This window comes from Mobula birostris, chromosome 27 (assembly GCF_030028105.1).
Source record: "Mobula birostris isolate sMobBir1 chromosome 27, sMobBir1.hap1, whole genome shotgun sequence".
In the NCBI taxonomy this organism is placed as follows: domain Eukaryota; kingdom Metazoa; phylum Chordata; class Chondrichthyes; order Myliobatiformes; family Myliobatidae; genus Mobula; species Mobula birostris.
The window spans coordinates 23,989,433-24,008,129 of NC_092396.1; the positions used below are offsets into that span (position 1 = coordinate 23,989,433).

At 47.6% G+C, this 18,697-nt stretch overlaps 1 protein-coding gene across 1 annotated transcript in view; it reads left to right on the top strand.

The window, feature by feature from the left end:
- The first annotated feature begins 427 nt into the window (after positions 1–427).
- The window catches only part of epha2b (eph receptor A2 b), a 52,001-nt gene continuing 33,731 nt past the window's right edge, over positions 428–18,697 (top strand). The window contains exons 1-4 of the mRNA XM_072244776.1: positions 428–580; positions 5,507–5,574; positions 6,922–7,582; positions 14,537–14,726. Coding sequence (XP_072100877.1) covers positions 496–580; positions 5,507–5,574; positions 6,922–7,582; positions 14,537–14,726 — 1,004 coding nt within the window. The 5' untranslated portion in view covers positions 428–495. The remainder of the gene's footprint in view (positions 581–5,506; positions 5,575–6,921; positions 7,583–14,536; positions 14,727–18,697) is intronic.

Genomic DNA, 18,697 nt, shown 5'->3' on the forward strand with positions numbered 1-18,697 from the left:
AAAATTAATCGTGATTTTGATTGCCTGACAATAACAATGATTATGGTGCAATTAATCTTGATTTCGATATGAGGACAAAACTCTGGTCGAAAGGAGACCGGCTTGGGACGAGCGGGCGATTTGACTTGGGGGCTAACACCAGTTTTTTCAAAGCTTGAATTAAACTCTGCCGCCGGGCTTTTGATCGACCTGCCCGAGCTTGTTCACCCGTCGGTAATGACAGGCTAACTCTCAGCGTATAGTGTGTGGGAATAGCTTCGTGCTCCAGCCAGGCTCGCCGGGTCCCAGCGCCGGGTGGAACCAGAGCTCCTCCCTACTTCCAGCGCTGACATCCAGTCGGTGTGTTCTGATTGGACGTCTGCAGGTCGGGTTCCATTGTTCGGTGGGAGGGGGCGGGACGTCGACGTCACCGGGATGAATGAAATTTCGGCAAAAGTTTACAGCAACTTCTTCCGAAGGTTTGCTCGAGGCTCGCACGGCGGTGGCGTTTCAGCAATGGAGCCGCGCCACTTGTACTTCACCTCTCTGCTGCCACTGCTCCTCATCGCCCGAGTCAGCCCCACACTCCAAGCCAAAGAGGGTAAGGCACAGTTTTTCGATCTTTAGCCTCCCTGTTAATATCTAATTATTGATGTTCCGATTGACCACGATTTAGGAAGGAGGGGGTTTCGAATGTTCGGCGATTCTTGGAAGGCGTTCAGTGAGCCTTTAAATTCGGAATCCTAGTCCTCGCCCGCCTGCTCGCTGATCCTGGGGTGGTCACAAAGTTTAACTAACTTGGGGCGGTGGATAACTCTGGTCCGTGTGCTTCCTGCTGGATTACAGCGGAGGGGGTTCGGTTTCATACACCTGCAGGTCCTTCCCGTCTGTGTAAATGGCCCGTCCAGAAAGTTGGCTTAAAATCGCATCTTCTTCTTTCGGTTAAGATTTTTTTAAAAATGTGTGAACATATTATAGCTCAGGTAGTAGGTAATATACCTTTAATTGTGGTGATAAATGTTCTGATTAACTTCTCTAGATATCGTAAGGTTGGCTTGGAGTTGGGTAGTGGGAGGGTGGGGTGGTAACTAGCTTTATACGATTCTACTGTGGGTGCTTTTCCTTAACTGTTATGAACTGTACATTTGATACGTTTGTTTCGCACTGTATAAACCTCTTTTTAACTGTTTTTTGTTGCATTATAGAAACATAAAAAATTAATTTTAAAATATCTCATCTACTAACACAAGAGGCAATTCGATCGATCGTGTCTGTACAGATCCAGAGTTTTCCATTAATCCTAGTTTCCATTTTAGTTTTCAGTTTGGTTAAAGAGACACAATCCTGCAATGAAGGGGCCTTTTCCTTAGAGGTGGGGGGGGGGGAGCGAGACATTTTCTTAAAGAAGGGGAACGGTGCAGAATGCGAATGTTGATATTGTTAGAGACCAGTGGGTCAGTATTCCACGCGAGATATTCCTGACCGCTGCGCTGCTTGTGTCGGGAGCTGGGCAGTTTGGAGCCCCGGAACCGTTCCAGCCGAAAGGGCTGGAAATTTGAATGGGTCTCCCTTATTTTAAAGTCCAAACGCGGGCGGTGCACTGAGGTGAGACGAGAGCACGCCGCGAAGGTCAGAGCCTCGGATATTCCGGAGTGATCCCTGCCGTCTGTGCGCATGCCAAGGGGAGGACTGGGTTGGGCACCAGCTACCAGCGAGGGTCTCCACACCTGCGATCGACAAGGTGGCACACAGAATACAATGTATATGTGGGTTGTGGGGGAGGGGGCAGTCAGATCAGGGTGATAAAAATCAAGCGAGAATTCCCGTGTTTGAAGTTCTAGCGCAGTGTGAAATGGAAGGGGCTGGTTTAGATTTCAAAGAATTGGTTCAGTCCTTTGAAGCTGTAACGGGGTCTGCGTCCCGGTTTCCATGAGGAAACATAAACAGGCTATGGAAGAGACGGATTGTAACCCCAGTGTTGTAACTGAGGGAAATTCTTTTATCTCGTCTTTTTGCGACGCGATATGTTTCTGTCAAAATTGTTCACTGCTTGCACCCTCGCTTAAATTCCACTGGAATTGTTCCTCGGCTCCAAGCCTTCCCCATCCTGTTGCAAAATTCTTTCGAGCCACAAACAACATTATTCCTGTTTTCAGGAAATGTAAAGTTAAAACGCAGCTGCCGGAGTTCCGTTAAGCTCTCCCCTGTTCCGTGATAGCGTCTTCCCGTTTGGCTCCCGAATGTGTTGCTCGGGAGGATGTGAGTGTTGTGAATGCTGCTCCTGAGCCGCTTTTCCTGTGAAACCAACAGGCACTCCCGGGGGATTTCCGCGGGCATCCTGTTGCGGGCTGAGTTCACTTCTGGAGTCCGGGGGAGATTTGAGGCCGGAACCCTACCTGCTCCCCGCCGAACAGTGAATGAACCCTATTATTGTGCTCCTATTGTCTCCCTTGGTCCAAAAGGTTGGGTGTTGATTTTTGCTGTGAGGGTCCAAACCAGCCAGTGATAGTGATTGGAGATCCCTGAAAACTAGTGGGAAAATTCGCATTAACTAGTGGGAATGTTCGCATTCCCTTGGCTCTCCGAGGTTCCACTGTCAGCATGAGCCTGCATATTGGCTCCCTCTGGTCTAGGTAATCGGTGAAAAATATATTTCACTGCAGTGTGTAACTGAAGGTCTGCAGAAGAGACCAACGTGACCATTTCACGCGGCACAGCGAGTATTGCAGTCTGCCCCCCTCCCCCCACCCTCACGCTCACTGTTAACGTATTTTATCTTTGGGTTGTCCAAACTCTTCTCTGGGGACTGAGCACCAGATATAATGCTGTTTGAATTGTTCCAGTCGGGAGGTCCCTGAATGCAATCAGAGGCGGCTTCACCGCAGGTCCAATTTCAGAAACTGCGGTCCCTTCAGAAGACGAGGAGAGCGGCCCCTCCACCCCACCGCTGTTATCACCACTGGCGACTTCCTTGGTCGTTTCCCTTAACAATTGAAAATCTCTCGGAACATGTTGGTGTTAAATGTGCAGGCAGGTAGTAGAACCAGTGCCCAGGGTTCCATCCTGCTCTGCAGAGCTGTCTGCATGGAGTTTCCCTCGAGTGCCCCGGTCATTCCACCCTCCATATCCCGAAGAGACGCGGTTTAGTCACCGTGAATTGCTCCTGGTATCTACATATTATGACTTCTTCCCTTCCGCTTCAGTTTTCAGAACGGTCCATGAGCACTTCTCCGTTATCCCTTTCTATTTAATTATTCTTGTAATTTATAATTTTTGTCTTTGCACTGTACCGCTGCCGCAAAGCTACAAGCTTCACGACATATGTCAGTGATAACGAATCTTATTTCTGAATCTGAGGGTGTGACACTGAGGAAAATAGCATTAGTGTAAACGGGGCTTTAATGGTTGCCACAGATTTGGTGAGGCGAAGGGCCAGATTACTTGCTGTATCACTTAATTACGCCACACAAAAGCATTGCTGTGTATTCCTGTGTTCAACTTGCTTGGGGACCCGTTTTAATTCCTTTCTCCATTCTGTGAAATGGTTTTTTTATTGTTGTATTCTTTATCTTAATCTGTTTTTATTGCGCTGCATTGGAGTCGGAGTAATAAGTATTCGTCCCTCTCTTCACTTATGTAATGGAAATTACATTAAACCCTCTTGAATCAATGGAGGAGATTGAGTCATCCGAGAGGTGATGGAAGATCCCACCAGGAAAGGCGGCAAAAGGCTGACCTTTGAAGCTAAAGATTTCTTCAAGATGAAAGGATTTGACAGAGTAGGGACCATCACTTGTAGAGATGGTTAACAGTTCCTTTTCACTCTGGTTAGAGTTGAACCATTAGCAGAGGTGCTGCTTCCAGACATGGAAGAACAATGCTCTGGTGGAAGAAGTGAATTGCGGATTCGGTGCTGTAAATCCCCTGTAATGTAGTCTTGCACACACTCATTAAAGGGCAGCGGAGGGACAAAGGGGCAGTGAAGGGGAGCACCAAGTGAACTCCTACAACAGGCATGACCTGCTCCGGATTCCCAGCATCCGCAAAATCTCTTCTGTTTAGCCACTTTAGTATTGTGGATTATGTGGTTCAGTGAATGAAAATATAGCCAAGTGCTGATCTACTTATTAAGAATAAAGTGTTTTTTAGGTGGGGAAAAATAGGATGTTCTTAAACTAAACTTGATGGTGGGAGTGGATGCACTAATCTCTGGAGGCCTTTGGGACTGCTGGACACCACAGGGCTGGAGTGTATTATAAACAAGGTGGCCAATATTTTGATTTAGTGTTTTAGCAATGTGTATTTGTAATTTCTGAATTGAAGTTGGTGTGAATATGTAAGTCTTTAAAAATGATGTTGGCCATAGAAACCAGTTTGAGTTTCACTTCAGATGGGGATGATAACAGTTGGCAGCAGATACCTATCGAGACTCGGCAATAGCAGATTACTGCAGGATAACAGTGGGATAAGAAGGGTAATTTAGTTTGCAGGAGGGGTAGAGATTTCTCCTGTTGTCTTTGCTGTGCCAGTTTTGGGACCGATTTATACCAGGAGTCCTCCGCTCTAGTTGGTGCAGGGAATCTGTGCAAGTGTTCAGAGGCTGAATGTAGATCGGACCCTGACTGCTTCTGACTGGTCCAGTGGTAAAATGGAGATTTCTTCATGCACCAACAAAGAAAAACCCTTAGCAGGTTACAGTATGACCTCCTGAGGCTCACAGGTCACTCCATTTTGCTGTTGTGTTCTGTCCGATTAGCTGCGAGCATCTCCCTGTAGTGGACGGGTGGAGTGTATGGTGTTACAGGTCATGGTGTGGGTGCAAGCTCACTTAAAAAATGAATGGTTTCTATGCAGGTATTTTTAAAATATCGATACCAGGGAGATGGATGAGGGGGCAAAACCAACCTGAGCATTAATTAATTCCAAGATTCAGGACATGGAAGTTTTAGAAATGGGGGTGGGGGGGACTGAGGAATGAAGTGAGGCTGAGTTGTTGGGATGAAGATGAGTTAATGCAGTGAGTCTTGGCAGAACAGTGATGCTGCGGGGGGGGGGGAGAACATTTTGGGTCTGATTATTGGAACCTGGCCGGGATGCCAGAGCGTCGAGTTCTGCAGGGGTTGTGCTTGTTTGGGGGGTGGTGGGGGCACTGTGCCTGTGCAGCGTATTGTCAGGAGCATTGAGCTCTATCCTTATTCAAGTTTATTGTTGTAGGCATACATAAATGAGGTATAAATACCATGAAAGTTATCTTCTCGCAGCAGCAGTGAATCCCAAAGTAGAAATCAGCTCCGAGTGGGGTTTTTGCACTGGGAATCGGAGTCAGGTCTGAGTGAAAAATCGTGTGGTTGGATATCCTTGCGTGTCCCACACAAGACATCAGTGCTTCGTCTTTGCCTGTAGTTCACATGCAGAGTGATTCTTTACAGAGCCTCGCTTAACAATTTCTGGGTATTCTAGACAGAGCGTTTTGGGGATCACTCCTTTGAAGCATGTTGTACATTACGGTTTTCTTTCTCTTCCTCAGTTGTTCTGTTGGATTTTGCTTCGGCACATGGCGAACTTGGCTGGCTCACCAACCCGTACAATGCCGCTGTAAGTACAAAGGCTCAGCACGCTGCTTGTCACTCCCTTCCCATGAAACGGCCCACGCTCGTCTCCGAACCGAACCCTAATCCACTTGGATGGGTGGTACCTGTAGTTTTTAAACTCCGGGGGTGGGGCAGGGCAGTATGATATCTGGTGGGTTAATCCTTGAGAACGTCACGCACAAAGTAATGGAGGAACTCTGCATCTATCCAAAGGAATAAACAGTCAACATTTCAGACTGAGCCCTCCGTCAGGAAAGGTGGGGGGGGGGAGCCAGAATAAGGTGGGTGGGTGGGAGGTGAAGGAGTACAAGTTGTAAGGTGATAGGTGAAACCACATTAGGTGGGTGAGTGGGGAGGGGGGGCTGAAGTAAGAAGCTGAGAAGGGATAGAAGGAAGAGGTAAAGGGCTGAAGAAAGAACAATGTACCATAGCAGAAAGGGAAGAAGGAGGGGAAACAGAGGGAGGCGAAGGGCGGGTGAAAAGAAGAGAAGGGATAAAAGGTGAGACAGAATGGGGAATGGAAACAAAGAGAGTGGGGAGAAATTACCAGAATTGAGAGAAATTGATGTTCAGTCCTTGAGGATGTGCCTCTGATACTCATTATTTAGATTGGATAGATAGATACTTTATTGATCTCAAAGGGAATTGCAGTATCACAGTAGCATTACAAGTGCACAGATATACAAATATTAGAAGAGAGCTAAGAAAGAATAAAAAAAAGTCACCTTAAAAATTAGGTGTACAAGCTTTACAACTCAAAGATGACAAGGTTTCCAAGTAATATTACACAGTAATGATTCACGTTCACATCGTCCAGATAGGAAGTGATGGTAACATTGCACAAGGTGTTCACGATAGCTGGGTGTGGTAAACAGCTTAAACAGAACTCTGGTTTATAATAGTCTGACAGAAGGGGGTTATCACTTCATAATAAAAAGAGAAAATGCTGGAAGTACCCAAAAGGCTCAACAAATTTTGCAGAGGAACGGTTTCCAAAATAGGGGGAGAGAAAACATGGGATATAATATAACTAAAGTTGGCGAAGAGTGGGAGAAGCAAAAGCAAGTGCAGAAAGGCTGTGGGAGAGGAATGTGAGAGATTAAATACCAGCAAGGTGGTGGTGCAAGGTCAAACACATGTTAGGTTCACCTGAATTAGTTTCCTGTTCTCTTCTGGTATATTGGGAGTGCCTGCTGTCATGAATATAGAAGGTTGTTGCCTTCCCACTGGAGTAGAGGATATGAGGGTGGGAGTGCATGGTGGGTGATTGGTATCTTCTGCCTGGGAAACCTTTCATCCTTGGGTTTGAAACATTGTTTGATGGCCATTTTTGTTTTGTCTTCTTTGAAAGTGGGATCTTCTCCAGAACGTGTGGAATAACACGCCCATCTACATGTATAGTGTGTGCAATGTGGTGGAAGGTGACCAGGACAACTGGCTACGGACCAACTGGATCTACCGCGGCGAGGCGCAGCGTATCTTTGTCGAGCTCAAGTTCACCGTGCGCGATTGCAACAGCTTCCCCAGCATGGCGACCACTTGCAAGGAGACCTTCAACCTCTTCTACGCTGAGTCGGACTTTGACTATGGGACAATCTTCAGGAAGAGCCAGTTCAAAAAAATTGACACCATTGCACCCGACGAGGTCACACGGAAAGAGGACCTGAATTCACGAAACGTCAAGGTGAACATCGAGGTGCGTTCCGTTGGCTCACTGAAGAAGAAGGGCTTCTACTTGGCGTTTCAAGACGTCGGTGCGTGCGTCGCCCTCATATCTGTGCGAGTGTACTACAAGAAGTGCCCATCCATGGAGCTTAACATGGCTGTCTTTCCAGAGACAACAGCCGGGGCCGATTCCCAGGTGCTCTCTGAAGTTACTGGCACCTGCATCGAGCACGCAGTGGCTCAGGAAGCCCCGAAGATGCACTGCACCACCGACGGCAAGTGGCTGGTTCCGGTTGGTCAGTGCGTGTGCGAGGCTGGCTATGAGATGGTGAACAGTAAATGCCAAGGTAAGCAAGGCGGCTGAAATTAAACATTCCCTTGTCTGGTAGAATTAGGACCAAGTGCGGTTTGGAATGGGAAGGATTGCAGCTGAGAGATGGGACAGGGAAGGGTAGTGTCTGACCTCTTCTTCATTGCCCTGTTCTGTCCCATTTTATATCATCACAAGGAAACGGGGACAGGAGAATGACACCTGGTCCCTCCTACCTGCCCCTGGATTCAATGTGGTCTGCCCCAGTGTAGCAGTCGTTACCGAATCTGTGAGATCAGTTTAGTTCAAGATAACTTGACTCACCTCAACACGAAACTGATTTCACAACCTGTGGGTGGATCTACCTATCTGTTGTTTTTGCACCATTTGTCATGTTCTGTACATTGGTTGTCTGCCTGTCCGTGTTTCTTTGTAACCACTCTGAATGCCCACAAGGAAATGAATTTCAAGGTAGTAGGTACGTGGTGACGAATATGCACTTTGATAATAAGTTTACACTGCACTTTGAACTACCAGTCTTTGAAAAAGCAGGCACAAGCAGATTTGTGCAGGATGTTCAGTACTTCTGTTTACATTGTCTGATAAATCGAAACAGTGAAACAGAAAATTAAGACTAAATGTAAGGAAGCCCTCAACTCACCTTCTGTACCCGTTCCCCGTAGCCCTCAGTTCCCTGATCTTTCAAAAATGAGATGAGATCATTTGCCTGTGTTCTGTGTGTGAATGGGAGGTGTGCATCATTGACTAAGCCGTCACTGAATGCCAGGAATCAGTGGTGAGCCACTACAGGTTCTTGGGGTAAAGGTACTTCCACAGTGCTGAAGAATCATTGAGATTAGGCGCAGACAGAAGCCTCTCACTCTGTTTAGTCTGTGCCGGCTGATAGAGAACAATTCAACTGATTTCCAGCTCTCGCTTCATGGCTTAGAGTAGGAAGTTCCCGCAGCTTGGCCCAGCAATGATGATTTCAAACTTAACTGCTGGCAATTACGTATTATTCACATCAATGCTGTCGTTTCTTCTGCTGCACACCTCTGAAACGTATTTGCCTGTTCTCACACTTGTACTTCTGGAGCGAGATTGAGGAAGCAGAATAGCTTGCACACTCAGTGGCCACTGTATCAGATATGTCCTCTACCTAATCAAGTGACCACTGAGTGTATGTTCGTGGCTTTCTGCTGCTGTGGCCCATCCACTTCACGGTTCAACGGGTTGTGCGTTCAGAGATGCTCTTCTGCACGCCACTGTTGTAACACATGGTTATTTGAGTTCCTGTCACCTTCCTGTCAGCTTGAACCAGTCTGGCCATTCTCCTCTGACCTTCCCTCATTTTCAAGGCGTTTTCACCCATGGAACTGCTGCTGAGTGGATCTTTTTTGATTTTCGCACCTTTCTCTTTAAACTCTAGAGACTGTTGTGCGTGAAAATCCCAGGAGATCAGCAGTTTCTGAGATACTCAAACCACCCCGTCTGGCACCAACAATCCTTCCATGGTCAAAGTTACTGAGATTGCATTTCCTCCCCCATTCTGGTGTTTGGTCTGACCTCTTGACCATGTCTGCATGCTTTTATGCAGTGAGTTGCTGTCACATGATTAGATGTTTGCATTAACGAGCAGGGGTACTGGTGTTCCTAATAAAGTGGATGCCGAGTGTAATGAACACACTAATCCAATCAGATTGGATACGTCCTCTCTACCCCATAACAGAGCATTGCTTGCAGAGTTCGTGTGCACAATCCACTTTATTTTAAACTGCACAGAGATTTATTAGGTTCTGATCTCAGGAGCTGATTGCACCTGGGTGTAACCCAAGGAGGTGCTTATGCAGACAGGAGCTGATCCTCAGTTTGATGAAACGCTTTCCACGAGGTCTGCAGGGGAGGGGGATGGGATGGGGTGGGGGTGGGGGGAGAGAAAGGGAGCTGCAGAAAAAATGTGCTGGACAATGGGCACTGTTGTGCGGTGAGGTTGTTTAATGAGATATGGCCTCCATCATTCATCAGTGATTTATGGAGACTCTCCCTACTTCTGTGCATTGGTGAAATTCCATAACTGCATGTAATAAACAGGCATTCCACAGGATTTGCCTGCCTGTTTCTGGGGGAGGTTCTGCTCTTTGGATCTGACATAATTTTGAGAAGTTACAAGGGAGGTTTTTGGGGAGCAGGACGGGCTTGCTTTGTGCCCGCATGGCTGACCGGCTTGTCAGAGAGGAGGGGGAGAAAGCCCGGGGATCTTTAGTTCCCCTGCACCGTGTTGGTGAAGTTGGAATGTTAAACCATTTAGTTTAGACTTGTGTTGGTGGGGCTAATTGCTGACCCTGTCAGCACCAAAGAGTTTTCTGGAGCAGCTGTAAGTCAATAACCCTGCCCCTTGTAATCCACTTACTCTCCTTATCCCTTTATCCTGTCTTGGCTTTGTTATTTTAGTTACTTTGCTGCAGTGTCCTTCCTTGTTAACAACTTTCCTCTGGGAAGGATAATGCCTGGCTTGTTTTGTGCTGGGGTTCTTTTTGCTTGTGTTCCTTGGCGGAACTTATCGGCACCAGGTCAGATTTTTTTGGTCAGTCTGATGTAATCTCTCTCCTTTTATTTGTTCCTTCAGTTTAAGCAGATTTCTAATAGAATGAAGCAAATCAGTTCTTCAGAATTCACCAGTCCCCAAGTGCATTGGGGCGTGTTACTGTATCCCCCGCCTCTCTCCAAGCAATAAAATCAGAAAGCATTGGAAACTTTCTACCGATACCTGACTTGCTGAATGTTTCCTGCATTTTTGTTTTTACTTTAGATTTTGAGTATATGCCTTTTTGTGCTGCTCTTTTCGGGCAAAATACGTTTAAAGGGCATTTTTTGTACTGGACTTTAAAACTTCAGAAACAGCGTAGTCTCTTGGATGACCATGTTCCAGCCAGGAGCCAAGTGTCTGATAAATGATTGACTTGCTTCCCCAGGTGCTTAGCCCATTTGGGAGTGGCTGCCTCTGCTCAGAGAATGTGAATGCTGTGCTTCCCTGAGGAGGCGGAGAGAATAGCCTTAACTGTAGGGAGCCTATCTATCGACCCTTTTCCGATGCTGAGGCATCAACGGGTCTTTGTGCACCACTCAGCTAATTACAGGCTGCTGCTCCATGGAATATCCTTCCTTTGCAAAGCAGGAAGCTCATTGCTCTTCAGAGGTAGAATGATTTGACAAAGGCGCCGAGTTTGCTGGTTCTGCCGAGCTCCACAACCATGGGACCTACGCACTTGAACTTTAAGCATGCAACGCAGGTCTTGCCCTCTGCATCAATGAACTTGGGATTAAAATACTTATGAGGAAAGGCCCCCCTCCCCACTGCACTCATTGTGAATGTTCCCTGTTCAGACGTAGGTAGAATTCTTAGGCAGAGACTGAATTGACTGCCACTGTGCGGCTTTGTGTGGCCAAATGGCCTCCAGTAGTGACTGTTGATCTTTGTTGAAGTAGACCTGCTTCTGTGGAGTCCCGGGATATCAAACAGGAAGGCTTTTCAAACACAAAAGCAAAATACCGCAGCTGCTGCAAATCTGAAATAAAAAAAATACAGAGGACGGTCTGCAGTTCTGGTGGAAGAAACAAAAAAAAAATCTCCATGGATGCTGCCTGACACACATTTACTCCTCGTTTCTCTAAATTCTGTTCACGTGTTGCCCTGCAGCACAACTATGATCGGGGCCATTTCAAAGTTGGCAGACACACTGAGACATAGGAGCTCTGTTCCTATTTTCTTGTGGGCATTCACAATAGAACATATAAATACAATAGAATTAATGAAAGACTAAAAACAAAAACTATAATAATATTATTATTATAATCATATTATTATTGCATTAATAATAACAAATAAATAAGTAGGTTAGTTCATTTGTGCCATGTCATATGACGTGGGCAATCGTGGTCTTTCCTTGACTATAATTGTTCTTGGCACATTTTTCTACACAAGTAGTTTGCCGCTGCTGCTTTCTGGGCAATGTCTTTGCAGGACAGGAGACCCCGGCCATTATCAGTACTCTTCAGAAATTGTCTGCCTGGCATCACTGGTCACATAACCAGGATTTGTGACGTGCACCAGCTGCTCGTACGACCATCCACCACCACCGTGGCTTCACGTGACCCTGATCGGTGGGGGTGGGGGGGCGGGGTGGCTAAGCAGGTGCTACACTTTGCCCAAGGGTAACCTGCAGGCTAGCAGAGGGAAGGAGCACCTTACACCTCCTTTGATAGAAGCGTATTTTCTCCCCACCACCCAAAATAAACGGGTAGATAAGTAATACTGAGGACGTGAGTTGTAGAGTCCTTGAAAATGAGTCTATAGATTGTGGGATCGGTTCAGTGTTGAGGTGAGGAAAGTTATCCACGTTGGTTCAGGAGCCTGATGATTGAAGGGTGATAACTGTTCCTCGACCTGGTGGTGCGGAACCTAAGGCTCCTTCTGACGGCAGTGAGAATAGAGCATGGCTTGGATGTTTTGGATTCTTGATGTCATGGACCCTCACCGATCTTATCCTTTTGTACAGAAAAGAAGAAATCATTAATTTGAACATCTTACTAATTAGCCAGGTATTTTCTGCCTTTTACTTTATATTTTAAGCGTCTGCTGTTTTTTTTTGCTGTAGTTTACTGGCAAGAATATTTATAAAGGTGGTTTTGGTACTGGAGCCCAAACTTCAGCCCTTTGGAAATCCGCTCCAATGAGCATGTTGTTAATATTGAGATGCAATCTCTGCACATAGTGATGAATAACCTCGAAAAGGAGCAACTTCACTGTTCTTGCAGCGTGAATGGGGGCGAACTAGGTGGCTGTGCATGGCGTTCAGCTGGGTGTTTGTAAAACAGTCCGATGAGAAACCTGCTCTTGGCCTTGTCTGCTCCATTCAGGCACGGAATTCCCTGCCAGATCCGTGCTTTTGCTATCTCGATTATATCCCACAAGCTAAAATGCACTTCCCTTTTTTGTGTCTTATCATCCACTGGCCAAGGTGCTTAAAGGGCTCTGACCTTGGTTTTTTTAATATTTCAATAGGGAGTGTGTGTCATTCCATTCTGATTAGGACGATTCCCAGAAGCAGAGATTAGTTGACACAAGTAGAGTTTGTATAACCAGTATTGTTTCTTCTACTTTAACCTTGATGTTGTTACACAGTATACACCCCTATCTTCAATTGCATTTCTTCATTAAGTGGGAGGGGAACTTGGCCTTGCCTCATTTGACATTTAGCAGTGGTGATTGATGTTAGTGCAGGACATGGATTTTGGCTCTTGCATTTAGTTTTGCAGAGTGTACAAACCCAATGCCTTCTGCCACTGTCTCACAGCACCAGAAACGCAGATTCTATCCTGACCTCAGGCGCTGTCTGTGTGGGGCTCCACGGGTGGGTTTCCTCTGGAGTCCCGCCACATCCCAAAGAAGTGTGGGCTTCTAGGTGAGCTGGCCACAGGAAGCTGTGTGGGCAATGGTTTAAAACCTTGAGGGGTTGAAGAGAATGTGAGGAGCATTTAAAAAAAATGGGATTAGTGTAGAATGGGTTGGTGTGGACTTAATTGGCTGAAGGGCCTTTATAACTGTGAGTGATGCAACTGCTCATTTTAACTTGAAAATATTTAATTTCTTTATGGTGGGTTTTGTTGCCTGACTGCCTAACTTTAGTATTAAATTGTAGCTTTCATCACAAGCCAGAAGAGTGGTGTTTCTGGATATGAGAAGGAGATGGAAAGGCATGGGAAACTAAGGCTAACCAAAGACTAAAGTAGTTACCCTTAACTGTATTGACTGTAGTTAATTGGAATGTCCCACACGTTCTACCTCCTGTTTGTGTGGATTGACTGGAGACCACAAACTCTGGTGAGCATGTGGCTGGATCATCTCCCTTGAAAGCTGGAAATGGAAAGCCTGGAATTGCTGGTACAGATTTTGGTTGTGTGCTGTTCTTGGACCCTGACCAATGTGCCATTCTCCCTTCAGTACGGAAGCTTCCCACAAACACTAATGAGGAATTCTAACCTCAGCCCCAGTGTATTCTTACAATGCGTTGAATTCTTTCAAAATGAGTATCTCTTTTCACCCCGACCTCCTCCAGAACAAGTGTTTAACCAAATCTTCTCCACTCCAGGTCCCTGCCACCACTGACCTGTTGTCTTTTGGACTTGCGTTTCCTTCTGGAGTTACTGACTTTATTTCTGGAGCCCTGGGATCAGTGTGGCAATAATCAGGTCTTATCTTGATGAGTCAAGAGTGTGGGTCATTTACTGCTATAATACCTCCCACTTTCCAGCAGCCCCGACAACCTGCTAAGTGTCTCACTCACTGCTCTGCTCTAACCAAATCTTTCTTGCATGAGTCACCCTGTTATCGTTACCAGTTGAGTGCTAATCAGTTCCTTCCTTAATCGTGAGATTGATTTTTTTTTGTGAGTGGGTGTGGTGGGAGGGTTTGTTGCTGCTCCCTTTCTCTGTGTGCTTGTCATGATTCTATTCCAGCTCATAACAACTCAGGCTTGTCTGAAGCCAAGCCTGGAAGTTTTCCTTTCAGTTTTCCTTTGCCTACGGAGCCGTTTGACTGAGGAGTGCATCTCTGGGGTACTTGTGTGAGGGACAGGGGAGCACGAGGGAGATGTGGCAAGCATTTACAATGCACTGAGATCTTACCTGAGTCTGAAGACTGAACCCAGAGTGCCTGGAGAAATTATTTAATTTACCCTGCTAAAAGCTACCAGCTCCTATTTCATAAACGTTGTCCCCTATCAGCTGTAATCCATCTGGACAAATTTCGTTTGTCCTCAGCAGTCCATGCCTACTTTAAGGTTCCTGGTCGATTTCCTCATGAGAACTTTGTGTAAAATGCACAAGGAAAAACAAACTTGCCAACTGGTTCAGTTTTGCTGAGCTGAATGGAATCCTTTAGTACTCTGGTTAAATGTGGCATTGTGCTCGGTATTTTGCTGGTCACGGGCAGCAAGCTTTGTCAGTGATGCCCAGGGTCCTTTGGTTCGTGTGACTGCAATCCCAGTTCAGGCTAGTCAGGCAGCAACCTCGGCGATGGCACCAAACCGCCACCTTGGTTGCCGGAACAGGCGGAAGGGTGCAATGAAGACCACCTTTGCCCGTGGTGCCAGTGCTTCTGAGAGGGGAAGCAACTTCTGCAGGTGTCGTTTCTAATTAACGGATCTCACTTGGGAGGAGTTGCAATTAGCTTCGGCGCCTTGAGGCAAAGGAAGGAAGAAAATCATTAGGGGATGACATCCTCCTGCGTGATGGATGTAGAACGTTGGGAGGGCTAGAGACTCAAGATTGAATCAGAATCGGGTTTAATATCACCGGTATGTGTTGTGAAATTTGTTGCTGTGCGTCAGCAGTACATTACAATGCATAATAAAAACTGTGACTTACAGTAAATATATAAATAAACTGCGCAAAAAAAAACTAATGAGGTCGTAAACAACAGGAATTCTGCAGATGCTGGAAATTCAAACAACACACATCAAAGTTGCTGGTGAACGCAGCAGGCCAGGCAGCATCTCTAGGAAGAGGTACAGTTGACGTTTCAGGCCGAGACCCTTCGTCAGGACTAACTGAAGGAAGAGTGAGTAAGGGATTTGAAAGTGGGAGGGGGAGGGGGAGATCCAAAATGATAGGAGAAGACAGGAGGAGGAGGGATAGAGCCAAGAGCTGGACAGGTGATAGGCAAAAGGGGATACGAGAGGATCATGGGACAGGGGGTCCAGGAAGAAAGACAAGGGGGGGGGGACCCAGAGGATGGGCAAGAGATATATTCAGAGGGACAGAGGGAGAAAAAGGAGAGTGAGAGAAAGAATGTGTGCATAAAAATAAGTAACAGATGGGGTACGAGGGGGAGGTGGGGCCTTAGCGGAAGTTAGAGAAGTCGATGTTCATGCCATCAGGTTGGAGGCTACCCAGACGGAATATAAGGTGTTGTTCCTCCAACCTGAGTGTGGCTTCATCTTTACAGTAGAGGAGGCCGTGGATAGACATGTCAGAATGGGAATGGGATGTGGAATTAAAATGTGTGGCCACTGGGAGATCCTGCTTTCTCTGGCGGACAGAGCGTAGATGTTCAGCAAAGCGGTCTCCCAGTCTGCGTCGGGTCTTGCCAGTATATAGAAGGCCACATCGGGAGCACCGGACGCAGTATATCACCCCAGTTGACTCATAGAGCCTGCTGGCCCTGAAACTAGCAGGCAAGAACTTCAGATCGCGGCCCCTGCCACTGATCTCGCCGGCTCCAACACCTCAAAACCCGGACTCTAGCAACGACCATGGAGACATTCACAGCGATTGCGCAACCACCAACTGCGACTCCAGCCTTGAACTCCAGGCCGGGTCTTTATGTGCTGCTGTTGTGACTCCCGTCTCCCCTTCCCCCACCACCACCCCGCAGCCCCGTCTTCCTCAGATCCCACCGTCAACTCCTGGGCCCTCAGAGGCTCCATCTTCCTCTCACCCCAACCCTCCCCTCTCCATTGACACCCCCAGCCTCCCCCCTCCCCCCTCTGATCCCAGCTCTCATCCGTGCCGGGTCTTTACCATCCCCTCCGACCTTCAACTGTCGGAGGCAGAACACTCTGTCCTCAGTAAGGGCCTCACCTTTGTCCCCCTTTGCCCACACCTCAGCGAGTTCCGTGTTCGCCATGATGCGGAACTTTTCTTCCCCCGTCTCCGTCTCCGAGCCTACTTCTTCGGCAAGGACTCTTCCACCCCCACCGATGACCCCTTCTCCCGTCTTCAACCCTCCTCTTCTTCATGGACACCCCGCTCTGGTCTTCTGCCTGCTCTGGATCTCTTTATCGCTAATTGCCGACGGGACATCAACCGTCTCAACTTCACCGCACCTTGTCCCCATTTCAACCTCACTCCTTCGGAACGCTCTGCTCTCCACTCCCTCCGCACTAATCCTAACCTTATCATTAAACCCGCCGATAAGGGAGGTGCTGTTGTAGTCTGGCGTACTGACCTCTACCTTGCCGAGGCACAGCGACAACTCGCGGATAACTCCTCTTATTTACCCCTCGATCGTGACCCCACTAAGGAGCACCAGGCCATTGTCTCCCACACCATCACCAACTTTATCCGCTCAGGGGATCTCCCATCCACTGCTACCAACCTTATAGTTCCCACACCTCGCACTTCCCGTTTCTACCTCCTACCCAAGATCCACAAACCTGCCTGTCCTGGCCGACCTATTGTCTCAGCTTGCTCCTGCCCCACCGAACTCATTTCTGCATACCTCGACACTGTTTTATCACCCCTTGTTCAATCCCTTCCGACCTATGTTCGTGACATTTCTCACGCTCTTAAATTTTTCGATGATTTTAAGTTCCCTGGCCCCCACCGCTTTATTTTCACCATGGATGTCCAGTCCTTATATACTTCCATCCCCCATCAGGAAGGTCTCAAAGCTCTCCGCTTCTTTTTGGATTCCAGACCTAATCAGTTCCCCTCTACCACCACTCTGCTCCGTCCAGCGGAATTAGTCCTTACTCTTAATAATTTCTCCTTTGGCTCCTCCCACTTTCTCCAAACTAAAAGTGTAGCTATGGGCACCCGTATGGGTCCTAGCTATGCCTGCCTTTTTGTTGGGTTTGTGAAACAATCTATGTTCCGTGCCTATTCTGGTATCTGTCCTCCACTTTTTCTTCGCTACATCGACGACTGCATTGGCGCTGCTTCCTGCACGCATGCTGAGCTCGTTGACTTCATTAACTTTGCCTCCAACTTTCACCCTGCCCTCAAGTTTACCTGGTCCATTTCCGACACCTCCCTCCCCTTTCTAGATCTTTCTGTCTCTGTCTCTGGAGACAGCTTATCCACTGATGTCTACTATAAGCCTACTGACTCTCACAGCTATCTGGACTATTCCTCTCCTCACCCTGTCTCTTGCAAAAATGCCATCCCCTTCTCGCAATTCCTCCATCTCCGCCGCACCTGCTCTCAGGATGAGGCTTTTCATTCTAGGACGAGGGAGATGTCTTCATTTTTTAAAGAAAGGGGCTTCCCTTCCTCCACTATCAACTCTGCTCTTAAACGCATCTCCCCCATTTCACGTACATCTGCTCTCACTCCATCCTCCCGCCACCCCACGAGGAATAGGGTTCCCCTGGTCCTCACCTACCACCCCACCAGCCTCCGAGTCCAACATATTATTCTCCGTAACTTCCGCCACCTCCAACGGGATCCCACCACTAAGCACATCTTTCCCTCCCCCCCCCTTTCTGCATTCCGCAAGGATCACTCCCCACGCAACTCCCTTGTCCATTCGTCCCCCCCCCATCCCTCCCCACTGATCTCCCTCCTGGCACTTATCCGTGTAAGCAGAACAAGTGCTACACATGCCCTTACACTTCCTCCCTTACCACCATTCAGGGCCCCAAACAGTCCTTCCAGGTGAGGCAACACTTCACCTGTGAGTCGGCTGGGGTGATATACTGCGTCCGGTGCTCCCGATGTGGCCTTTTATATATTGGCGAGACCCGACGCAGACTGGGAGACCGCTTTGCTGAACATCTACGCTCTGTCCGCCAGAGAAAGCAGGATCTCCCAGTGGCCACACATTTTAATTCCACATCCCATTCCCATTCTGACATGTCTATCCACGGCCCTCCTCTACTGTAAAGATGAAGCCACACTCAGGTTGGGGGAACAACACCTTATATTCCGTCTGGGTAGCCTCCAACCCGATGGCATGAACATCGACTTCTCTAACTTCCGCTAAGGCCCCACCTCCCCCTTGTACCCCATCTGTTATTTAGTCTTATACACACATTCTTCCTCTCACTCTCCTTTTTCTCCCTCTGTCCCTCTGAATATACCTCTTGCCCATCCTCTGGGTCCCCCCCCCCTTGTCTTTCTTCCCGGACCTCCTGTCCCATGATCCTCTCGTATCTCCTTTTGCCAATCACCTGTCCAGCTCTTGGCTCTATCCCTCCCCCTCCTGTCTTCTCCTATCATTTTGGATCTCCCCCTCCCCCTCCAACTTTCAAATCCCTTACTCACTCTTCCTTCAGTTAGTCCTGACGAAGGGTCTCGGCCTGAAACGTCGACTGCACCTCTTCCTAGAGATGCTGCCTGGCCTGCTGCGTTCACCAGCAACTTTGATGTG